The sequence below is a fragment of a genome, unplaced genomic scaffold (assembly GCF_019419815.1).
Source record: "Pyrus x bretschneideri cultivar Hongxiangsu unplaced genomic scaffold, Pyrus_bretschneideri_v1 Contig68, whole genome shotgun sequence".
NCBI classification, from domain to species: domain Eukaryota; kingdom Viridiplantae; phylum Streptophyta; class Magnoliopsida; order Rosales; family Rosaceae; genus Pyrus; species Pyrus x bretschneideri.
Window position 1 is genome coordinate 2,026,402 of NW_025999807.1, and position 17,552 is coordinate 2,043,953.

The 17,552-nt window shown below is 36.0% G+C and overlaps 1 protein-coding gene across 2 annotated transcripts; it reads right to left on the reverse strand.

Moving 5' to 3' along the window:
* Positions 1 to 11,920: 11,920 nt before the first annotated feature.
* Positions 11,921 to 15,130, reverse strand: LOC103942307 (serine/threonine-protein kinase PCRK1). Of its 2 annotated transcripts, none has more exons than XM_048573459.1 (5): positions 14,912 to 15,130; positions 13,725 to 14,166; positions 13,107 to 13,364; positions 12,834 to 12,956; positions 11,921 to 12,721 (listed from the first exon to the last, which is right to left on the reverse strand). In XM_048573459.1, exons 2-5 carry the CDS (start codon positions 14,079 to 14,081, stop codon positions 12,116 to 12,118), a joined length of 1,344 nt encoding a protein of 447 aa, XP_048429416.1. In that variant the 5' UTR covers positions 14,082 to 14,166; positions 14,912 to 15,130; the 3' UTR covers positions 11,921 to 12,115. The 2 variants fall into 2 exon arrangements, with proteins under 2 accessions (XP_048429416.1, XP_009350770.2); XM_009352495.3 differs by having other exon boundaries at positions 13,725 to 14,129; positions 14,912 to 15,129.
* Positions 15,131 to 17,552: the final 2,422 nt, after the last annotated feature.

Here is a 17,552-nt window from a genome sequence, read left to right on the forward strand (position 1 = left end):
CGAATTAACCAAGCAGGACCATCCATGTACCACACTGCTACATGGTGCAAACCTAATGCTGCAGAACCCCATGACATTCGTTAGAGGTCCTCTACTAGCCCTCTTATTTCACAAACATTTGAAACATAATTTTGGTATATAGTAGCACACAATTCTATAAAACAAGATGTAAATCCATGTTATATCCACACAATATATAACAAGGGAATTTTCGCGAGTAATACCATATCACATAATATTATAGTCACTAGTCACTCACATGAGTTCTTTGCATTTCCAAATTCACCAACACCGCTACAAAGAACCTAATACATTGCATAATACCCCACTTGGGAAACTTAGTAATACCAATATGCAAAACGAGACCAAACTTAGTAATACCTTAGCTGGAATGTCACGTCTATAAAGGTAAGTCCACTATGCTCTCTCAACTATCAAACTATAACATATAACAAGTTGACAACGGTTCGACAATTGAATCTCCGCCAATTATAAAAATGAGTGACAGTCCAATTTGATCAGCACACCAAATAATTGAATATGAAAATTTAACTAGATACAGGTTCCTAAGATCACTAGAAGGTCTCTGCTACTTAAGGAAACTTATGACTGGCTGCACTCATCGACACATGTGATGATAGTTGTGCTGATAGGGTTTGAGAACACGGGCGATGGCAGCCGTGTTGATTGAATTTCTAGGGTTATCAACACCCAACTCTAAAACAACTATAAATGCACGAGTAAATCATACAAACTCAAAGATCATGAAGAGTAGATGAAGTTTCATACCTCACTCAATAGAAATAGTTGCTGGAAATTAAAAAAAAAAAAATTACCAGAAAACCTTAGGGACTTTGCGGCTTCGGTTTGGAAATATGGGGAAATCGAGAAATCTAACACCACTAGGACGTTCAATTTGTGAAGAGCTTACCATAGACACCAAGATCACCCCAAATAGAGGTCGGACGAAGAAGAAACAACCGTGTCAAATTAACCTCGTTACTGGTCCATTTCGCCCCTGAAACAGGTTTGGAACCAAACTTTCCTGTTTCGAAAAGTTTATGGAAATTTCTAGAAATATGTGATAGGAGCATATTTATGCAACTTTGTTAGCCTATTTCCTTGCATTTACTTAGTTAGTTTCTATTTATTATAGTGATTTAAGCTATTTTCGTGTGTTTATAGGTCCAAATGGTTAAAGTGGCAAGAAAGTGCATTTTGGTGCATTTTGGAGCAGTTTTGGGCTTGAAATGGATAGCACATGCATGGAGTAAGGTGGATGGATGAAATTGAAGACCAAAGGAGGCTAGGAATCTGCTAAAGAGATGGAAGAAATTAATTCAAGACTTGGAAGAAAAGGAATCAGCTACAAAGAAGGAAACATGAGTCAAACTTCCTTATTTTGACTTAGTCAATCCTAATCTTTTCCTACATAATTCCCAGCTGTTAAGGGGGATTCCTAAATATATTGGGACACTTAAATATATGTTCTAGAAGCCTAAATCACATTCCTACCTTGGTGCTGCACCTTTCTCTTTCTTCTCATTCTTTCCTTGTCGTGCAAGTTCCTTTCCCTTTCCCTTTGGATGCTACCACAAATCCCTTCCCTTTTCCTCATGGGATTATGATTTGTTACTCTTTTCTTGGAGGATTTGGAGTCTTAAATCTTTCCCAAATTAATTAATTATTGCCTTGCCCTTTCTCCTTTTATTTTGACACAATCTACCGCACACAAAAAAAAAAGAAAAAAAAAGCCTTTTATCATACATTCATACAACCATTCAGCCATCTTCCACATCTACACCACCTACCATCCATCCACTACAACCCAATTTCACACCCATTCACCCTTGTGCCACAGCAAAGAAGAAGGAGAGAAGACCCCTTGGAGCTATGCTTTCCATTCAAGATTGTTGGATTGTTGGAGCGTTTCTAGGTGTATTCAATTTTTGTTTTCAATGTTTAATTTATATTTTCTTTGTTTTGCTGTGAACATGAGAGGCTAAACTCGTATTAGCTAGAGGAGACTTTGAAACCATGATTATATTTACAATATGAATTGATTAACTCCAGTTGTGATTTCATAAATCGTGAATGCAATTTGCTTAACTGTTGGATTAAGAACTTATTCTCGTATGTTGATTAAGGGCGCACACTTAGTTTGCATGCATGAATTTGATGCTAGAATATAAGGGAGTTTCACATAATCGTTATGAACTTATATTCATAAGTAGTGCAGGTCGCTAGTCACAATCGTGTTAAGTTGAATTCCTGGCATGAGTATCATGATGTCGTAGTTACGAATGCCTTGTCACTGCTTATGATTTTCACAAAGCTTAATGATCTTTGATTGTATCTCCATTATGCTGTTCATGTAGGGAACTATTGAAGAATAATTTGGTTGCCGATGCGTATTCCATCCAATTCAATGACTTAAGGAAAATCTGAGGGTTAATTAGTGATGTCACGGTTAATCTGGGGTGTTGAGGTTCATGGTTTATTGGAAAAGTAACTGGAAATCAATTTGTATGCAAGTGTATCATGTGTGAAGAATGACCCTCTTGCTAGCTAATCACCTATCAATTCACCCAAATTCGCATTCCTTTACTTAGTTTCTGCAATTTACTTGTTTTTACTTTAAATTCGTCAAAAACCCAATCCCCTTTACTTTGTTATGTCAAATTAGTTAAAATCTGTCCTAATTTGTGTTTTTAAGTGTTTGGAGTCAAAATCAATTCAATTTTCATCCAAAGTAAGTCCTAGTGTCTAGTTTGAGTCTTTTTTATTGTTTTGTGCTGTTTTGAATCTTTTTAGTTTGTTTTGAGTCATATAAGTCTAGCTAAGTGTTTTCAAGCCTAGTTTTATGTTTTTAAGTCAATTTTAAGTAGATTAGCAATCCCTCCTAATCCCCGGCCTATAACGATCCCTACTTGCATCTTTACTACAATTGTCAACAAGAGGGTTTAATTTGAGTGCTATTATATATCACATCAGTCTACCCCTATATATAGATGTTTGGAAAATTATCAAAATATCCCAAATTTCACTTTTCTCAAAATTGGAAAATTTAACGAACTAACTTCCATTAAATCTCCAAATACTTTAATAATGATATAAGTCAATAAAATTCGGGAGGGGATATCACTGTCACTCTCTATTTAGCATCTATACACTTGCTTTAGTGTCTTTTTTCACACCATGACTCGAGGCCAGTCACTCCCTAAAGAGAGAAGACATCATATGTACTAGTCTTATCGGATTGTCAATGTCTAATTAACAATTCTTTGAACATGAACGTGTAATATATGTGTATGAGAGAGAAGAGTCTCATGAATCTAACTTCCTTAAATTACATTCTATATATTACATATTCCTGTTTGGACCCAAAATGACATTTTTGGGCCAAGCCAATAATCAACCTCGGCCTAATGTATGGCACATCAAGAATCTCATAATATTCTCAAGAATAGCCCAGCTCAATAAAGTTTGGCTAAATCCTATCAGAATTCAATCTTATTTGAATAGAAGAGTCGGCCGAATCCTAGTATAACAAAGAGTCCTTGGAGGCCAATTATGCCTCGAATAAGAAAAGATGTCAAGTATCAAGGGTTGAATTTAAAGGATAATAGGACTGGATTCAGAAACCAGGACTGGACGAAGTCCATTCAGATTTGATCTAGGAATTGTAGTCCGAGTAAGATTCTACTTATGCCATGTGGGAATTGCTACTATAAATAGAGATGGAAGTGCATCGTTCAAGCCTCCCTCCTAATCAACCCACAAAATTGCCTGTGCAAACTCTCACTCTACGCAAAACCTCTCAAACATCTTGAGATTTTTATTTTACCCTTTTTTTCCCGCCAACTTACCTTTAGTTTGGACAAACAGCATTATGTTGGCAACCCACAATATCTTCAGTTTGGATAAACAGCATTGGAGACGTAGAATAAGCCGACCGAGGAACACCTTTAGTTTGGATAAAAAGCACTACTTCGAGGCTGACTGGTTATCTATCCAAGTTTTGGGCAGCAAGGATTTTCTGAGTCTTTGTTGGGAAAGCCTTCTCGGCAAAGTAAGGTGTTACCAGGTTACTTGACATTTGGAACACTGAAAGTCGAAGTTGATATTTTATGACTGGATATTCACAAGTGCATTTTAGAGTTCAGCACTCAAATGGCTGAACCATACTTACAATCAAGACACACATCTCCTTCGAGTACTTGTGTCCTTACAGTCTGGAACCAATTTAGCTCACCTATATTCTCATGATTATAATTACAGTCTCCAAATCCAGTGCCGACGATTCGTGAACTTTGCAAAAACTAGCAGCCTTGTCTTCAAGCTCTAGAACCCGAAGGTTGAGACATGTTCCTTCCTTGGCCATAGATGCAAGATTCAGAAGCCACCAGCGTGTCCAATGCCACATCAACATTCATTCACTCCCCAGCTGAGCTTGGTTGATGAGTTGGCATGCCCCACATTCGACCAAATGATGTAATTACCTTATTAGCTATTCGGTCTGTGCACCACGTAGGCGAAGTAGTTTTTAGGGTCAACAATTCCTTGGACTTATTGTTTAGGTGTATAACATGTAATGAGATAGCTTTAAACAATAACATTTACCCTTAAATTAAATTGAATTAGTTTAATATGTGAAATGTCCGTACAATATCATCTTATGATTGGATTTAAAACACTTCCAACGTCATGCAATCTCTAATTATACTGTATTTATTCTACACTGTGCTCAATGAAAATAACAAAAGATGAATGTTGCAGACTATTTTTACAACGTTATAATTCACCAAAAAGGAGTTATTAGCGGATCAGCTACAATTAGATATCAAAGTGATAACAAATATGCTTAGTTTCACATGCATTTGAGTAAAATTTGTGACATATTTCGACAGTATTCCTAGCGGAATATCATCAAAAAATCTTCAAGTCAATTTTGAAAGGGAAGTAAAAATGTGTTCTTGTTTCATCCTCAATGTACTTTTGTGTCTTAATTACCGTTTCATTTGAGTCAAATTAGTGACATATTTCCAGCTTCTTTACTTGGTTATTTTCTGTAAAAGTCTCCCTCTGTCATCCTGCAGCTTTTGTTGTTGGAGAAAATATAATAGGAATACTTGGTTTCGAAAACTAATCAAGCCCTAGATGTAGCAGACCTGTTCTCCTAGACCTCATGGAAGTGATCGCTAATTGTTCAATCTTAATCTAACGGTGAGTAGTTATGAATTTTTGATATTGTACTTTTTCCTCTGTCGTTGAATTTAAATTAAACGGTGAATTGCGACAATTTTTTTGTACCATGAACTCTAAGAGAAGAAGACTCCTAAATGTAGATGATTGTGGGATGGGATACATGCTTTTCTCTCACTTGGCCAAATCCTTAATTTTTTTTTATATTTTATATAGAATTAAGCTGCAAGTATCACCTGTTGTATGGTGACCAAAAGTTTACATCAAGCTCCTATAAAATAACTACATAATTAGCTTTTGCTAACCTTACTTTGAGAGAGGATCCTCGCTGGATCTTCTTTGTGAGGATTTCGAGGATCTTTCGATCACATCCATTCATCGTATATTATGTAGCCAGTTTTTGTCAGGTATTGTTTATATTTAATTTTAAATAAAAAAAATTACAATGATTTCTGACCGTACGATATACGATGAACGGATATGATTTAAGAATTTCCGAAATCTTTACAAAGAAGATCCGGCAAGAATCCTCACAAAAAGGATCCGACAAGGATCCTCTCTCTCCCTTACTTTAAGTTTAAAAGAACAAAAATGCTTTTATCGATCGGCAATTTTCTTTGCACGTTTCATAACTTTTATGTGAGTTTTTTATTCCAAAAAAGAAGAGAGAACAGTTCATTTTGCTAAACTACGTATTAACAAAGTCAATAGTCACTTTTAGGCTTTTTATAAGCATCTTCATGAATAAGTTACTAACAAAGTCAATATTCACTTTCGGATTAAGTGTTTTTTTAACATTGCTAGGCTAATAACCAGACAATGTCAGCTAGACATGGCAATTTATTACACGACCGTTAACACGACACTAAACACGAACTGGGGTTTCGGTCAACACGATAACTAATCGATCATTAATCGGGTCACACATAATTACCGTTAATAACGGGTCCTTAACAGGTTGAACACGAGAGCTGACACGCGGGGAACCTTGTTTGACACGATAAGAAAATGCTATTGTTGATGATTTTAATTTTTTTAAACTACTAAATAACTTACTATAAAATGCAATAGATATAATGAATGTATATTGTTTAATTATTATTCTATATTATTCTATATAAATTTAAAATTTAAGTTTTATTTATTTATTTTTATAGTATATTATAGGCAAAGATTGAGATTAATTAAAAATCATAAAACACATTAAAAATAAAATATCAAGTAATTTAAAAATACCAAAATGTAACATCCACATCGCCCAAGGGATGATCCTTATATGTATATTCCCATCCCTACCTAGCACGAGGCCTTTTGGGAGCTCACTGGCTTCGGGTTCCATAGGAACTCCGAAGTTAAGCGAGAAGAGGGCTAGAGCAATCCCATGATGGGTGACCCACTGGGAAGTTGCTCGTGAGTTCCCAAAAACAAAACCGTGAGGGAATGGTAAGCCCAAAGCGGACAATATCGTGCTACGGTGGTGGATTCGGGCCCGGGAAGTGGTCGTCCCGGGCCGGGATGTGACAATTTGATTGTAACATCCCACATCGCCCAGGGGAGTGATCCTTATATGTATATTCCCATCCTACCTAGCACGAGGCCTTTTGGGAGCTCACTGGCTTCGGTTTCCATAGGAACTCCGAGTAAGCGAGAAGAGGGCTAGAGCAATCCCATGATGGGTGACCCACTGGGAAGTTGCTCGTGAGTTCCCAAAAACAAAACCGTGAGGGAATGGTAAGCCCAAAGCGGACAATATCGTGCTACGGTGGTGGATTCGGGCCCGGGAAGTGGTCCGTCCCGGGCCGGGATGTGACAATTGGTATCAGAGCCTAACCCTGGCCGCGTGTGTGACGACAAGGACGTCGGGCCCCTAAGGGGGGTGGATTGTAACATCCCACATCGCCCAGGGGAGTGATCCTTATATGTATATTCGAATCCACCACCGTAGCACGATATTGTCCGCTTTGGGCTTACCATTCCCTCACGGTTTTGTTTTTGGGAACTCACGAGCAACTTCCCAGTGGGTCACCCATCATGGGATTGCTCTAGCCCTCTTCTCGCTTAACTTCGGAGTTCCTATGGAACCCGAAGCCAGTGAGCTCCCAAAATGCCTCGTGCTAGGTAGGGATGGGAATAGCCTAGGGGAGTGATCCTTATATGTATATTCTCATCCCTACCTAGCACGAGGCCTTTTGGGAGCTCAACTGGCTTGGTTCCATAGGAACTCCGAAGTTAAGCGAGAAGAGGGCTAGAGCAATCCCATGATGGGTGACCCACTGGGAAGTTGCTCGTGAGTTCCCAAAAACAAAACGTGAGGGAATGGTAAGCCCAAAGCGGACAATATCGTGCTACGGTGGTGGATTCGGGATATACATGTAAGGATCACTCCCTTGGGCGATGTGGGATGTTACAAAAAACATAAAAAAATTATAATTAATTTTCCCCCTAATATTTCAAGAGTTTCATCCATTTCCCACCTAATGTTTGGGAAATTTTGCAACCTATATCCATCCATTTCCCGCCTAATGTTTAACCCAAAGACAGCTTTTTTGTTTTTTTGTTTTATCTCTTATAACATTTAACTTGAATAAAAATAAATACGTAAAAAATATAAATGTAATTTTATTATTAAATATCATCACATACTAATTGAAACATAGTCTAATTAACACTTAAAATATATAAATAATTAATATATTTATTCCAAGTCATCAAAACGATAAGATTCACTAACGCTTAAAGTTTATTTATACTTTCATAAGTATAACATCAATGCGTATCTCATCAAAATGATGAAAGTATGAATAAACTCTTAAGTGTTAGTGAATTATCGTTTTCACGGGATACGTATCCTACAAAACAATTTCACAATCCAACCGTCAAACTTGTTTATACATGCTTCGAGATCGCATACTCCAAAAATTGCAAAAAAACAAACATTCAGAGATGAAGTAATGAGACAAAACTTTTCAACAGTTATAAACTAAAAATCACGATTTAACGGTTATTTTAACTCCGATTTTGATGATTTTTTACAGCTACACTCCTTGACCTTATATGAATACAATGAATGAATTCGACTTCAATTTAAAATATTTACACTAGTGGATACCACAAATCTTATGTTATACTTAATGAAAGTATAAATAAACTCTTAAGTGTTAGTTAATGTATCGTTTTGATGAGATACGCATCCTATTAAACTAATTTCAATGAGCCATCCATCAAACTTGTTTATACATGTTCGAGATCGCATACACCAAAAATTGCAAAAAACAAACATTCAAAGATCAAGTAATGAGATAAAAACTTTCGACGGTTTAAATGAAAAATCATGATTTAACGGTTATTTTAACTTTGTTTGATGATTTTTACAGCTACACTCCTTGACCTTATATAAATACAATGAATGAATTCGATCTTCAATTTAAAATATTTACACTAGTTGATACCACAAAATCTTATGTTATACTTGATGAAAGTCTAAATAAACTCTTAAGTGTTAGTGAATCTATCGTTTGATGGGATATGCAGCTTAGAAACTAATTTCAACGATCCAACCGTCAAACTTGTTTATATATGCTTCAAGATCGCATACGCCAAAAATTGCAAAAAACAAACATTCAGAGATCAAGTAATAAGTCAAAACTTTTCGACGGTTATAAACGAAAATCTTATGTTATACTTGATGAAAGTATAAATAAACTTAATGTTAGTGAATCTATCGTTTTGATGTGATACGCATCCTACGAAACTAATTTCAACGATCCAACCCCAACTTGTGACATATGCTTCGATCACATACGCCAAAAATTGCAAAAAACAACATTCTGAGATCAAGTAATGAGACAAAACTTTTCGACGGTTATAACGAAAAATCACGATTTAACGGTTATTATAACTCCGATTTTGATGATTTTTTACAGCTACACTCCTTGACCCTAAATGTGACATCCCACATCGCCCAGGAGAGTGATCCTTATATGTATATTCTCATCCCTACCTAGCACGAGGCCTTTTGGGAGGTCACTGGTTTCGGGTTCCGTAGGAACTCCGAAGTTAAGCGAGAATGGGGCTAGAGCAATCCCATGATGGGTGACCCACTGGGAAGTTGCTTATGAGTTCCCAAAAACAAAACCGTGAGGGAATGGTAAGCCCAAAGCGGACAATATCGTGCTATGGTGGTGGAGCGGGTCCGGGAAGTGATCCGCCCCGGGCGGGGATGTGACACTAAATGAATACAATGAATGAATTCGATCTTCAATTTAAAATATTTACACTAGTGGATACCATAAAATCTTATGTTATACTTGATGAAAGTATAAATAAACTCTTAAGTGTTGGTGAATCTATCGTTTTGATGGGATACGCATCCTACGAAACTAATTTCAACGATCCAACCGTCAAACTTGTTTATATATGCTTCGAGATCGCATACGCCAAAAATTGCAAAAAACAAACATTCAGAGATCAAGTAATGAGACAAAACTTTTCGACGGTTATAAACGAAAAATTACGATTTAACGGTTATTTTAACTCCGATTTTGATGATTTTTTACAGCTACACTCCTTGACCCTAAATGAATACAATGAATGAATTCGATCTTCAATTTAAAATATTTACACTAGTGGATACCACAAAATCTTATGTTATACTTGATGAAAGTATAAATAAACTCTTAAGTGTTAGTGAATCTATCGTTTTGATGGGATACGCATCCTACGAAACTAATTTCAACGATCCAACTGTCAAACTTGTTTATATATGCTTCGAGATCGCATATGCCAAAAATTGCAAACAAACAAACACTCAGAGATCAAGTAATGAGACAAAACTTTTCGACGGTTATATACGAAAAATTACGATTTAACGGTTATTTTAACTCCGATTTTGATGATTTTTTACAGCTACACTCATTGACCCTATATGAATACAATGAATGAATTCGATCTTCAATTTAAAATATTTACACCAGTAGATACCATAAAATCTTATGTTATACTTGATGAAAGTATAAATAAGTGTAGATTTTTAAAACCCTCCAAATCTCATGAACAATGTTATTTATTTGAGTGAAAAATTAATAATAATAAGTGTGAAAAATGTAATCACTCGTAATGAAAAACTTTACAACTTTCATTAAGGGGTCAACTCCGAAATTTAGTATGTATATACTAATTTAGTATTATGTTTTACATTTTTTTTGGTCAAATTATGTTTTTCTTTTCATTTTTATTGATTTAAAATATAATTTTCTTAACGGGTAACAGGTCGGGTCATATTACCTGATAATATTAACGGGTTGATTTCAGGTCGGGTCATATTACCCGTTTACTTTAACAGGTATTACACGACACGACCCGTTAAGCTATTGGGTATGACACGAAAACGACACGAACACGAGAAACATGACACGAATGCCAGGTTTGTCAGCTGGCAAAACTCTTTTTCCTACACTCAAATTATCTTGCGTAGTGTGGATTATCGTTTGTATAAACTAAAATAAAAATAAATAACAAAAAGTTGCAAAATGTTTGTACGCATTTGAGAGAGCGTTCTATATTAGATTTGCTAAACCAACATATATATATATATATGTATATATATATATATATATTTCTTCCTTATTATGTATTAAGAAAATAAAACACATCCCATATGCTAATCAAAGACGAGAAAACATTCCTCCTCAAAATGCTTCGTAGTTGATTCACATAATTTTGTGTTTACAATCAAAATCGTTAATATTGTAATTGTTACATGTAGATTATCTCTACAAAATTTCAATTAAAACAAAAGTCGTTTGGTCAGTAAAATGTAGCAAACAGGTATATAGTTCGTAATACTTTTATCGATTCCAACCATCTGTTTTTATACACTTCGATAAATAAAATCTCATTATTTAAAGATGATTTTTAGAAATTAGTTTATAATGTGAATAATTGTTATCATAAGTACGAAATTACCTGGATCAACCACATAATATTTTAAGGACCCAAATTGTCAATCGCTTACTTGTGATATTCAAAAGCCAATTTAGGTGGCTGCTGGCTTGGCAGACTTAACTTTCAAAAGTAAGCTGGTTTTGTAAAATAGAACCGGATCCCCTCCGGACCCGAAGTTGAAGTTGAGCAATAGTAAGCTAATCTATATAAGTGTTAAAGTCAATTGTGGCTCGTCAATTAGGCACCACAGTTGAAGTTGAAGATAGATACATATACATACATTCATACATACATACATATATATATATATATATGTGTGTGTGTATATATATATATATATTCCAATTTCTATACATGTGAGGCCTTCAAAAGCCAGTTGTTTTATGAATTCAGTGAAGAATGTTGGCTTCTGATTCTGGGATGTGCAACGACTTGGTTTACACGTAACAAACAATTAATCATAATGGTCCAAAACTGCGTCAATAATTCAGTGATTTCGTGAACCTAAAGTTTATGATCCAATCATTTTCTGGCCCCAAGTTTGTTTTATAGTTGACTTGGTTTGTAATTTCTCGTTATGTGTACATGTTACTCTAACTTGAGTCTTCTCCCAACGAAGTAGAGACAATTATGGATAGATCAAAAGTTAGTTGGTCCATCCCTGAATATGTCGACGAATGAGTTGAGTAACATGACTTTTCAGTTTTAAGTCTGAAAAAAACAATTGTACGATAATTGAGCAATGTGGCGAGTATCGATAGTGTCAATGTACTTCAAATAAATAAGAGCAGCTTGTATAAAACGAATTCACGGTTGCCGTATCGACCCGATCCAATAATACATCGTCATATGAAAAAGAAACTTACACATGACTATCCATTAATAGACTGAGACGCCACACAACAATGAACCAATTTCATGTAAGTACTAATCACACTAGGACCAGATTGCTAAAATGCACTTACAATCAGCGTGTCCTTAAAAATTTTGGTGTCCACAAGCGAGACAACCATCCAGTTTCTCTCCTCCTCAAATCCACATTTTTTATCTTGTTCATTGTTTCAACATCCCGGCAAGTTTCTATTGGTGCTAAATTCTTGGGGGGCAGTTGCTCACTTTCCGTTCCTATTGGTGTCTTCATAAACTTGTTTTGGCTTGATGGTACCTCCCTTATTTTCTTTTCGATTGAGGGTACCTCCATAGTTTTCTTTTGGCCTGATGGAGCCTCTATAATTTGATTTACCATCTCCAATACCTTGCTCATCTTAGGACGATTCTTGGGGAGTCTGACCAAGCATTTGTTGGCTACAATTGCAAGCCTTTGAGCTGATTTGAGGGGGTATTTACCTTCAAGCTTAGGGTCAATTATTAGCCGGAACTTCTTCACGTCTGACAGGTAAGGCTTTACCCACTCTAAGAGCTTCTGCTCACTCTTAGGGCGGTTTCGATCTAGAGGACGCCTACCTGTGATGAGTTCATAAAGGAAGACCCCATAGCTCCACACATCATTCTTAGATGTTAGACGTCCGGTCTGGATATACTCAGGTGCTGCGTATCCCATGGTTCCAACAACCTGATGAAAAATCCCCAGCCATGTGAGCGCAAGAGTGTAGCACATAGTTTGAAGGATATTGAATTATGTAATGGGCGGTAATTATAATCAGATCATTTGTATAAAATCATACCGCTGTTGAGACGTGGGTTAATCCTTCTGACGGGCCCAACCTAGCCATTCCGAAGTCTGATAGCTTTGCATTCCATTGATCATCCAGAAGAATATTTGAAGATTTAAAATCCCTGAAAATGATCTAGAACAAAAACATAGAAAAATGTCAGCACACAAACTTATTCCCTCTCCCCTCCCTCCTCTTTTCATTTCTTAACTTTTAAAACAAATATCAAATGCATAAAAAGGGACACCGTTACAAAATGAAAACGAAAACAAAATTTAAAAGTACCTGAAAGTCCATTTCTTCATGTAAGTATGCCAAGCCACGAGCAGCATCTTGTGCTATTCTCAATCTCATGGCCCATGAAAGAGGATCTAAACGACTGGCTAAATGGTTCTCTACACTTCCATTAGGCATGTATTCATAAATTAGAAGTCGTTGGATTCCTCGTTCATCATCCTCAGCACAGTAGCCCACTAGTTTGACAAGGTTTGGATGCTCGACCACCCCAAGAACATTAACTTCTGTCACCCATTCCTTGTGCCCCTGGTAGCAAAAAGGCGGAATCTTTAGTTTAGACCGAATTTGATTTTTTGCACATACATGGAAACAAGGCATCTTATTAGACTTTATATCAGTTCGATTAACAAACTCGGAGATAAGGATAAAACTACATTACCAGTAAGTGCAGGACAATGTTTTTCTCCAAATTAGGAAGAAGCAAAGCTAGTAAATGATGAAAGAAAGGACTCAGTCTGCTAATAACCAATGAAAGAAACAAGAAAGCAATGTCTTTGATAGTTTATATAGAAATGTGGTATAAAAACATGGTATGAATAGCATTACTCTAATGAAAAAGAATCTGTATAAACTATCAAAGCTATGCCAATTGAAAAACAGTCTTGCCTGCAAGCCTCTTTTACCGAGCTGTTTCACGGCAACTTCAAGTTTTTTAGAAGGATCTTCTTCACTTTTAATCAGCCCTTTATAGACACACCCAAACCCGCCCTCTCCAACCATGACAGAGCGACTAAAGTTCTTCGTGGCAGACTTCAGCTCCGAAACTGAGAATACTCTGAGGTTGCTGGGTCTCTGAGAGAAGCTAGGATATTGGTTCCTCCTCAGAGATTCTGTGCTCGCATCAGAGATATTCTGTGAATCTAACTCAGATCCAGATCTCTTCATATCAGCATCGGTAAAAGTTGTATTTGTACTCTTTGGTTCGTCCTTCTTTTCTCCAATGTAGAATGAGAAGCACTTCATATCTCCTAACGTTATGAAGTGCTCTAATCCTCACCTAAGACTCGGTAGCTGAAGAAAGCCTTAGAATTAGGGAGTCCATAAAAAGCTACAATTCAAGGATCAAAACCATTGAAAGTATGATAAGAAAAGACACATAAAGCAAACACTACAAAATGTCACTCACCAATTCTGCAAATGTGATCATTACTATGATGAACAAATATCACACAGCTCAAATTAAAGATTTTAACTTGTATACAACTGCTGGTTTTCTTTCCTAGTACAGGTCTTTCGCGAGTACCCCCGAGAGGATCAGATACAACTATGTAACAACTAACAAGTAATCATATTTTTTTTCTCATCTATTAACTTGATCAAAAGTTCAAAACCAATATCTAGTAGTTAAATAAAACTCCAATACCCGTTATTCTCATTCATTTTCTGGTTTTCTTACCAACAATATCCAGCATAAATTAGACATCCACTGTGCTTTCTTCATTTTACATAAATCCAACTAATCCTAAAGACCCCGATTTCGTCACAAACAAACAACAACAACAAAGCATTATCCCTCTAAATGGGTGCCCTGTATGAATTCTACAGCGTCATTACGCTCGATTTTGCGTCAAGTCTTCCGTTAACAGATTTCACACCAACCATGTTAAATAAACCAACTTCACTTATCAATCTTCATTAGAACCCAAGAAAAATCAAATTCAGACACATTCTCAATCATTTCCATCATAAACATATCTAACAAAGCCAACTCAAACAAAAGAAATAATAATAATAATAATAACAATATAACGAAAAAATTGAAATTCTGGGAAAAACAAGTAAATAGAAAGCACCTGTTTTTATGATCTCAGTCTGATTGCACAGAAATAAGTCCTCTGGCTCGTAAAGTTCACAAATTTCTAACAAGTGAGGAGCTTTGAGAGAAACCCACTTAGTTAATTTGCACCGAATGACCTGTGAAGCTAGAGAAAGAGCAGTCCATGGCTTAAACTTGTAGAGACAAGAGCCTCCACACGGCACCTGTTGACTTTTGAATCAGTCTACAGAGTCGGCACAAACCTCAACCAATTTACCAAAATATTATATATACACAAAGAGAAGTGCTAGCAATTTTTCTCTTTTTCAAAAAAGAGATTAGTCGGTAGTTTAGCAATGACAGAAATCGAATTTGGAATTATTGTGTAAAATATGAGTTTAAAATTCGTTTTTAACCTCAAAATCATGTGGTTAAGTGATAGCAATTTTTCCATTTGAACTTTCTCATCCTATTCTTCGACTTCCCTCCTTTGATGTTAAGCAAACAAGTATGTAAAAGTTTACAAATATATGTACAGGGTGGATAGTCAACAATTGTTTAATTAATTTCCGCAGCTGGTAAATGCTAATTTAAGTGTGAATGGAGGGTTGGAAAGTGAGACGAAAAGGGTATAAGATGGGAACGGGACTGAGTGCAGGTCAAGTAGTCCTGCATATATATGAACTTAGGAATTTTATTTCAGAAATGCTTTTTAGCTAAAATGATTTTTAAGATTTGCATAACTTCTCACTTTGATCTTTGATATTTGAAATCAATACAAGTGGTCCCTGAAATTGTTCACTATCAATTATTTTGGTCATTCAGTGAATAATTATGTTAAATAAAAATTAAAATGACAAAACTACTCTTATTGCAGTCCTATTAAATTAGGAATGTGATTGTATAAATTCTAACATATTTAGAATATCCTTATGAGATTCTACCATATCTCTTAAGGGGGTGTATTCAAATAGAATTTTGAGGGATTTTAATTCTTTTCATGAATCTAGGTGTATTCAATCAGGATTTTAGGTGATTCTTTGAAATTCAATGTGTATAGTTTATTAAAATCCTTAGAAATCCGGTGTATTCAATTAGAATTTTAAAGAAGTTTATAACATTTCAGGTGTATTCAATTAAAATTTGAATTTAAAGAATTTGGAAAAGTTGAGGAATTAGAGGGAATTAGAGAGATTTTGTAGTGTATTTTAAGCATCTACAAATCTCACATCTCCCCATGAAATTTGAAGGGAATTGAATCAAAATTTTACATGGAATCTCTACAAATCAGTTAAATTCTATAAAAAAATTCATGGATTTATAAATCCATTAAAATCTCTCAAATTCCCAATTGAATACATCCCCCTTAGATTAGATATTATCCTATTAGAGTTCTAATCCTACTAAGGTAAGAAGTTAATCTTCCCTACGACTATAAATAAAGACACAATGGGGTGGAATATAACACACCTCACAATTACACATCTCTCTTCTCTCTGTGCTGCGCCCCCTCTCTGGCCTCCATAATTGTTCAGTAAATTATGTCAACAACACGTTATTAGCACGCTCTTGACTCTGCGCTAAATAGAGTTCGATCTTCAATCAGGGGAGTATTACGTTTTAATCATTCTTTTTATGATTAATTTATTATTTTATTGAATTGATTTACATGCTATTGATTCAATTTAATTTTCTGTGTTGAACATGATATAACGCATTGGAGATGCAATTCCTGCTTTTCAAATAATGATCTTCTACAAAATTCAAAGGCTTCTATTGTTTTTTGCCAATCAAGTACGCTTAAAATAAAGGAATCATGAAGCATGAAAACATTCCTTATGATGTATGAATCCCCTACATTTATATTTACCTTCCAATATATATATTGTATATGTTTCATATATTTCTCAATATATATGTTTTGTGGCCGCACCATCGCCAAGCCACCAACCCGAGCCAGCAGCTCAGGCCTGCTTCCTCTAGACCACAGCAACCCCATGGGCTCTGCTGCAAGTGTGCCAGACCACCAAATATTCGGCCTAAGCAGATTTTCTGTGCACTAGGCCTGCAGCCCTCAGCCCACACTAGAAGCCAGCAAAAGCTTGCTAGGCTTTATCATTTGAATGGCCCGCTCCCATCTGTTGGCCTGTGTTCAGCTGTAGACTGCAACTGGATGCTTGTTGGGTCTCAATCCCACTCGGGCCGCTGCCATTGCAGCCATGACCCGAGCCCAATCTGCAGCTTTGCTGCAACCACTCTTTTTCTGGACAACAACCATCAATTCTTTGTTGGGCTGTCATGAACTTCACGACCCAAATCATTTTTTTGGCCCGTTTTGCTTCTTGCCCGCACCCAACTAGGTTGGGGTGTCTACGGCTAAGCATCATTTAGGCTTATTTTTCTTAATTATCTGGCCCAAAGTGAATAAGGCCCGAAGTCATTATTTTGCGTCTACGATCGACCCTACATGGTCCTGCTCTATTGAATATCTGACAAGAAATTCAAAATTATTGACCTAAAGATCACTTTTGGACATTAACGATTTAATAATTTATTTCTCTTTTTTGAACCGTTGACATCCTTTCATAGTCCTGAATCTCTCACACTTAAGTTCCCGAAGCAACTCAAATCCATTACACTTAAATCAGCATATTGTATTATGTATTATTGTAGAACCT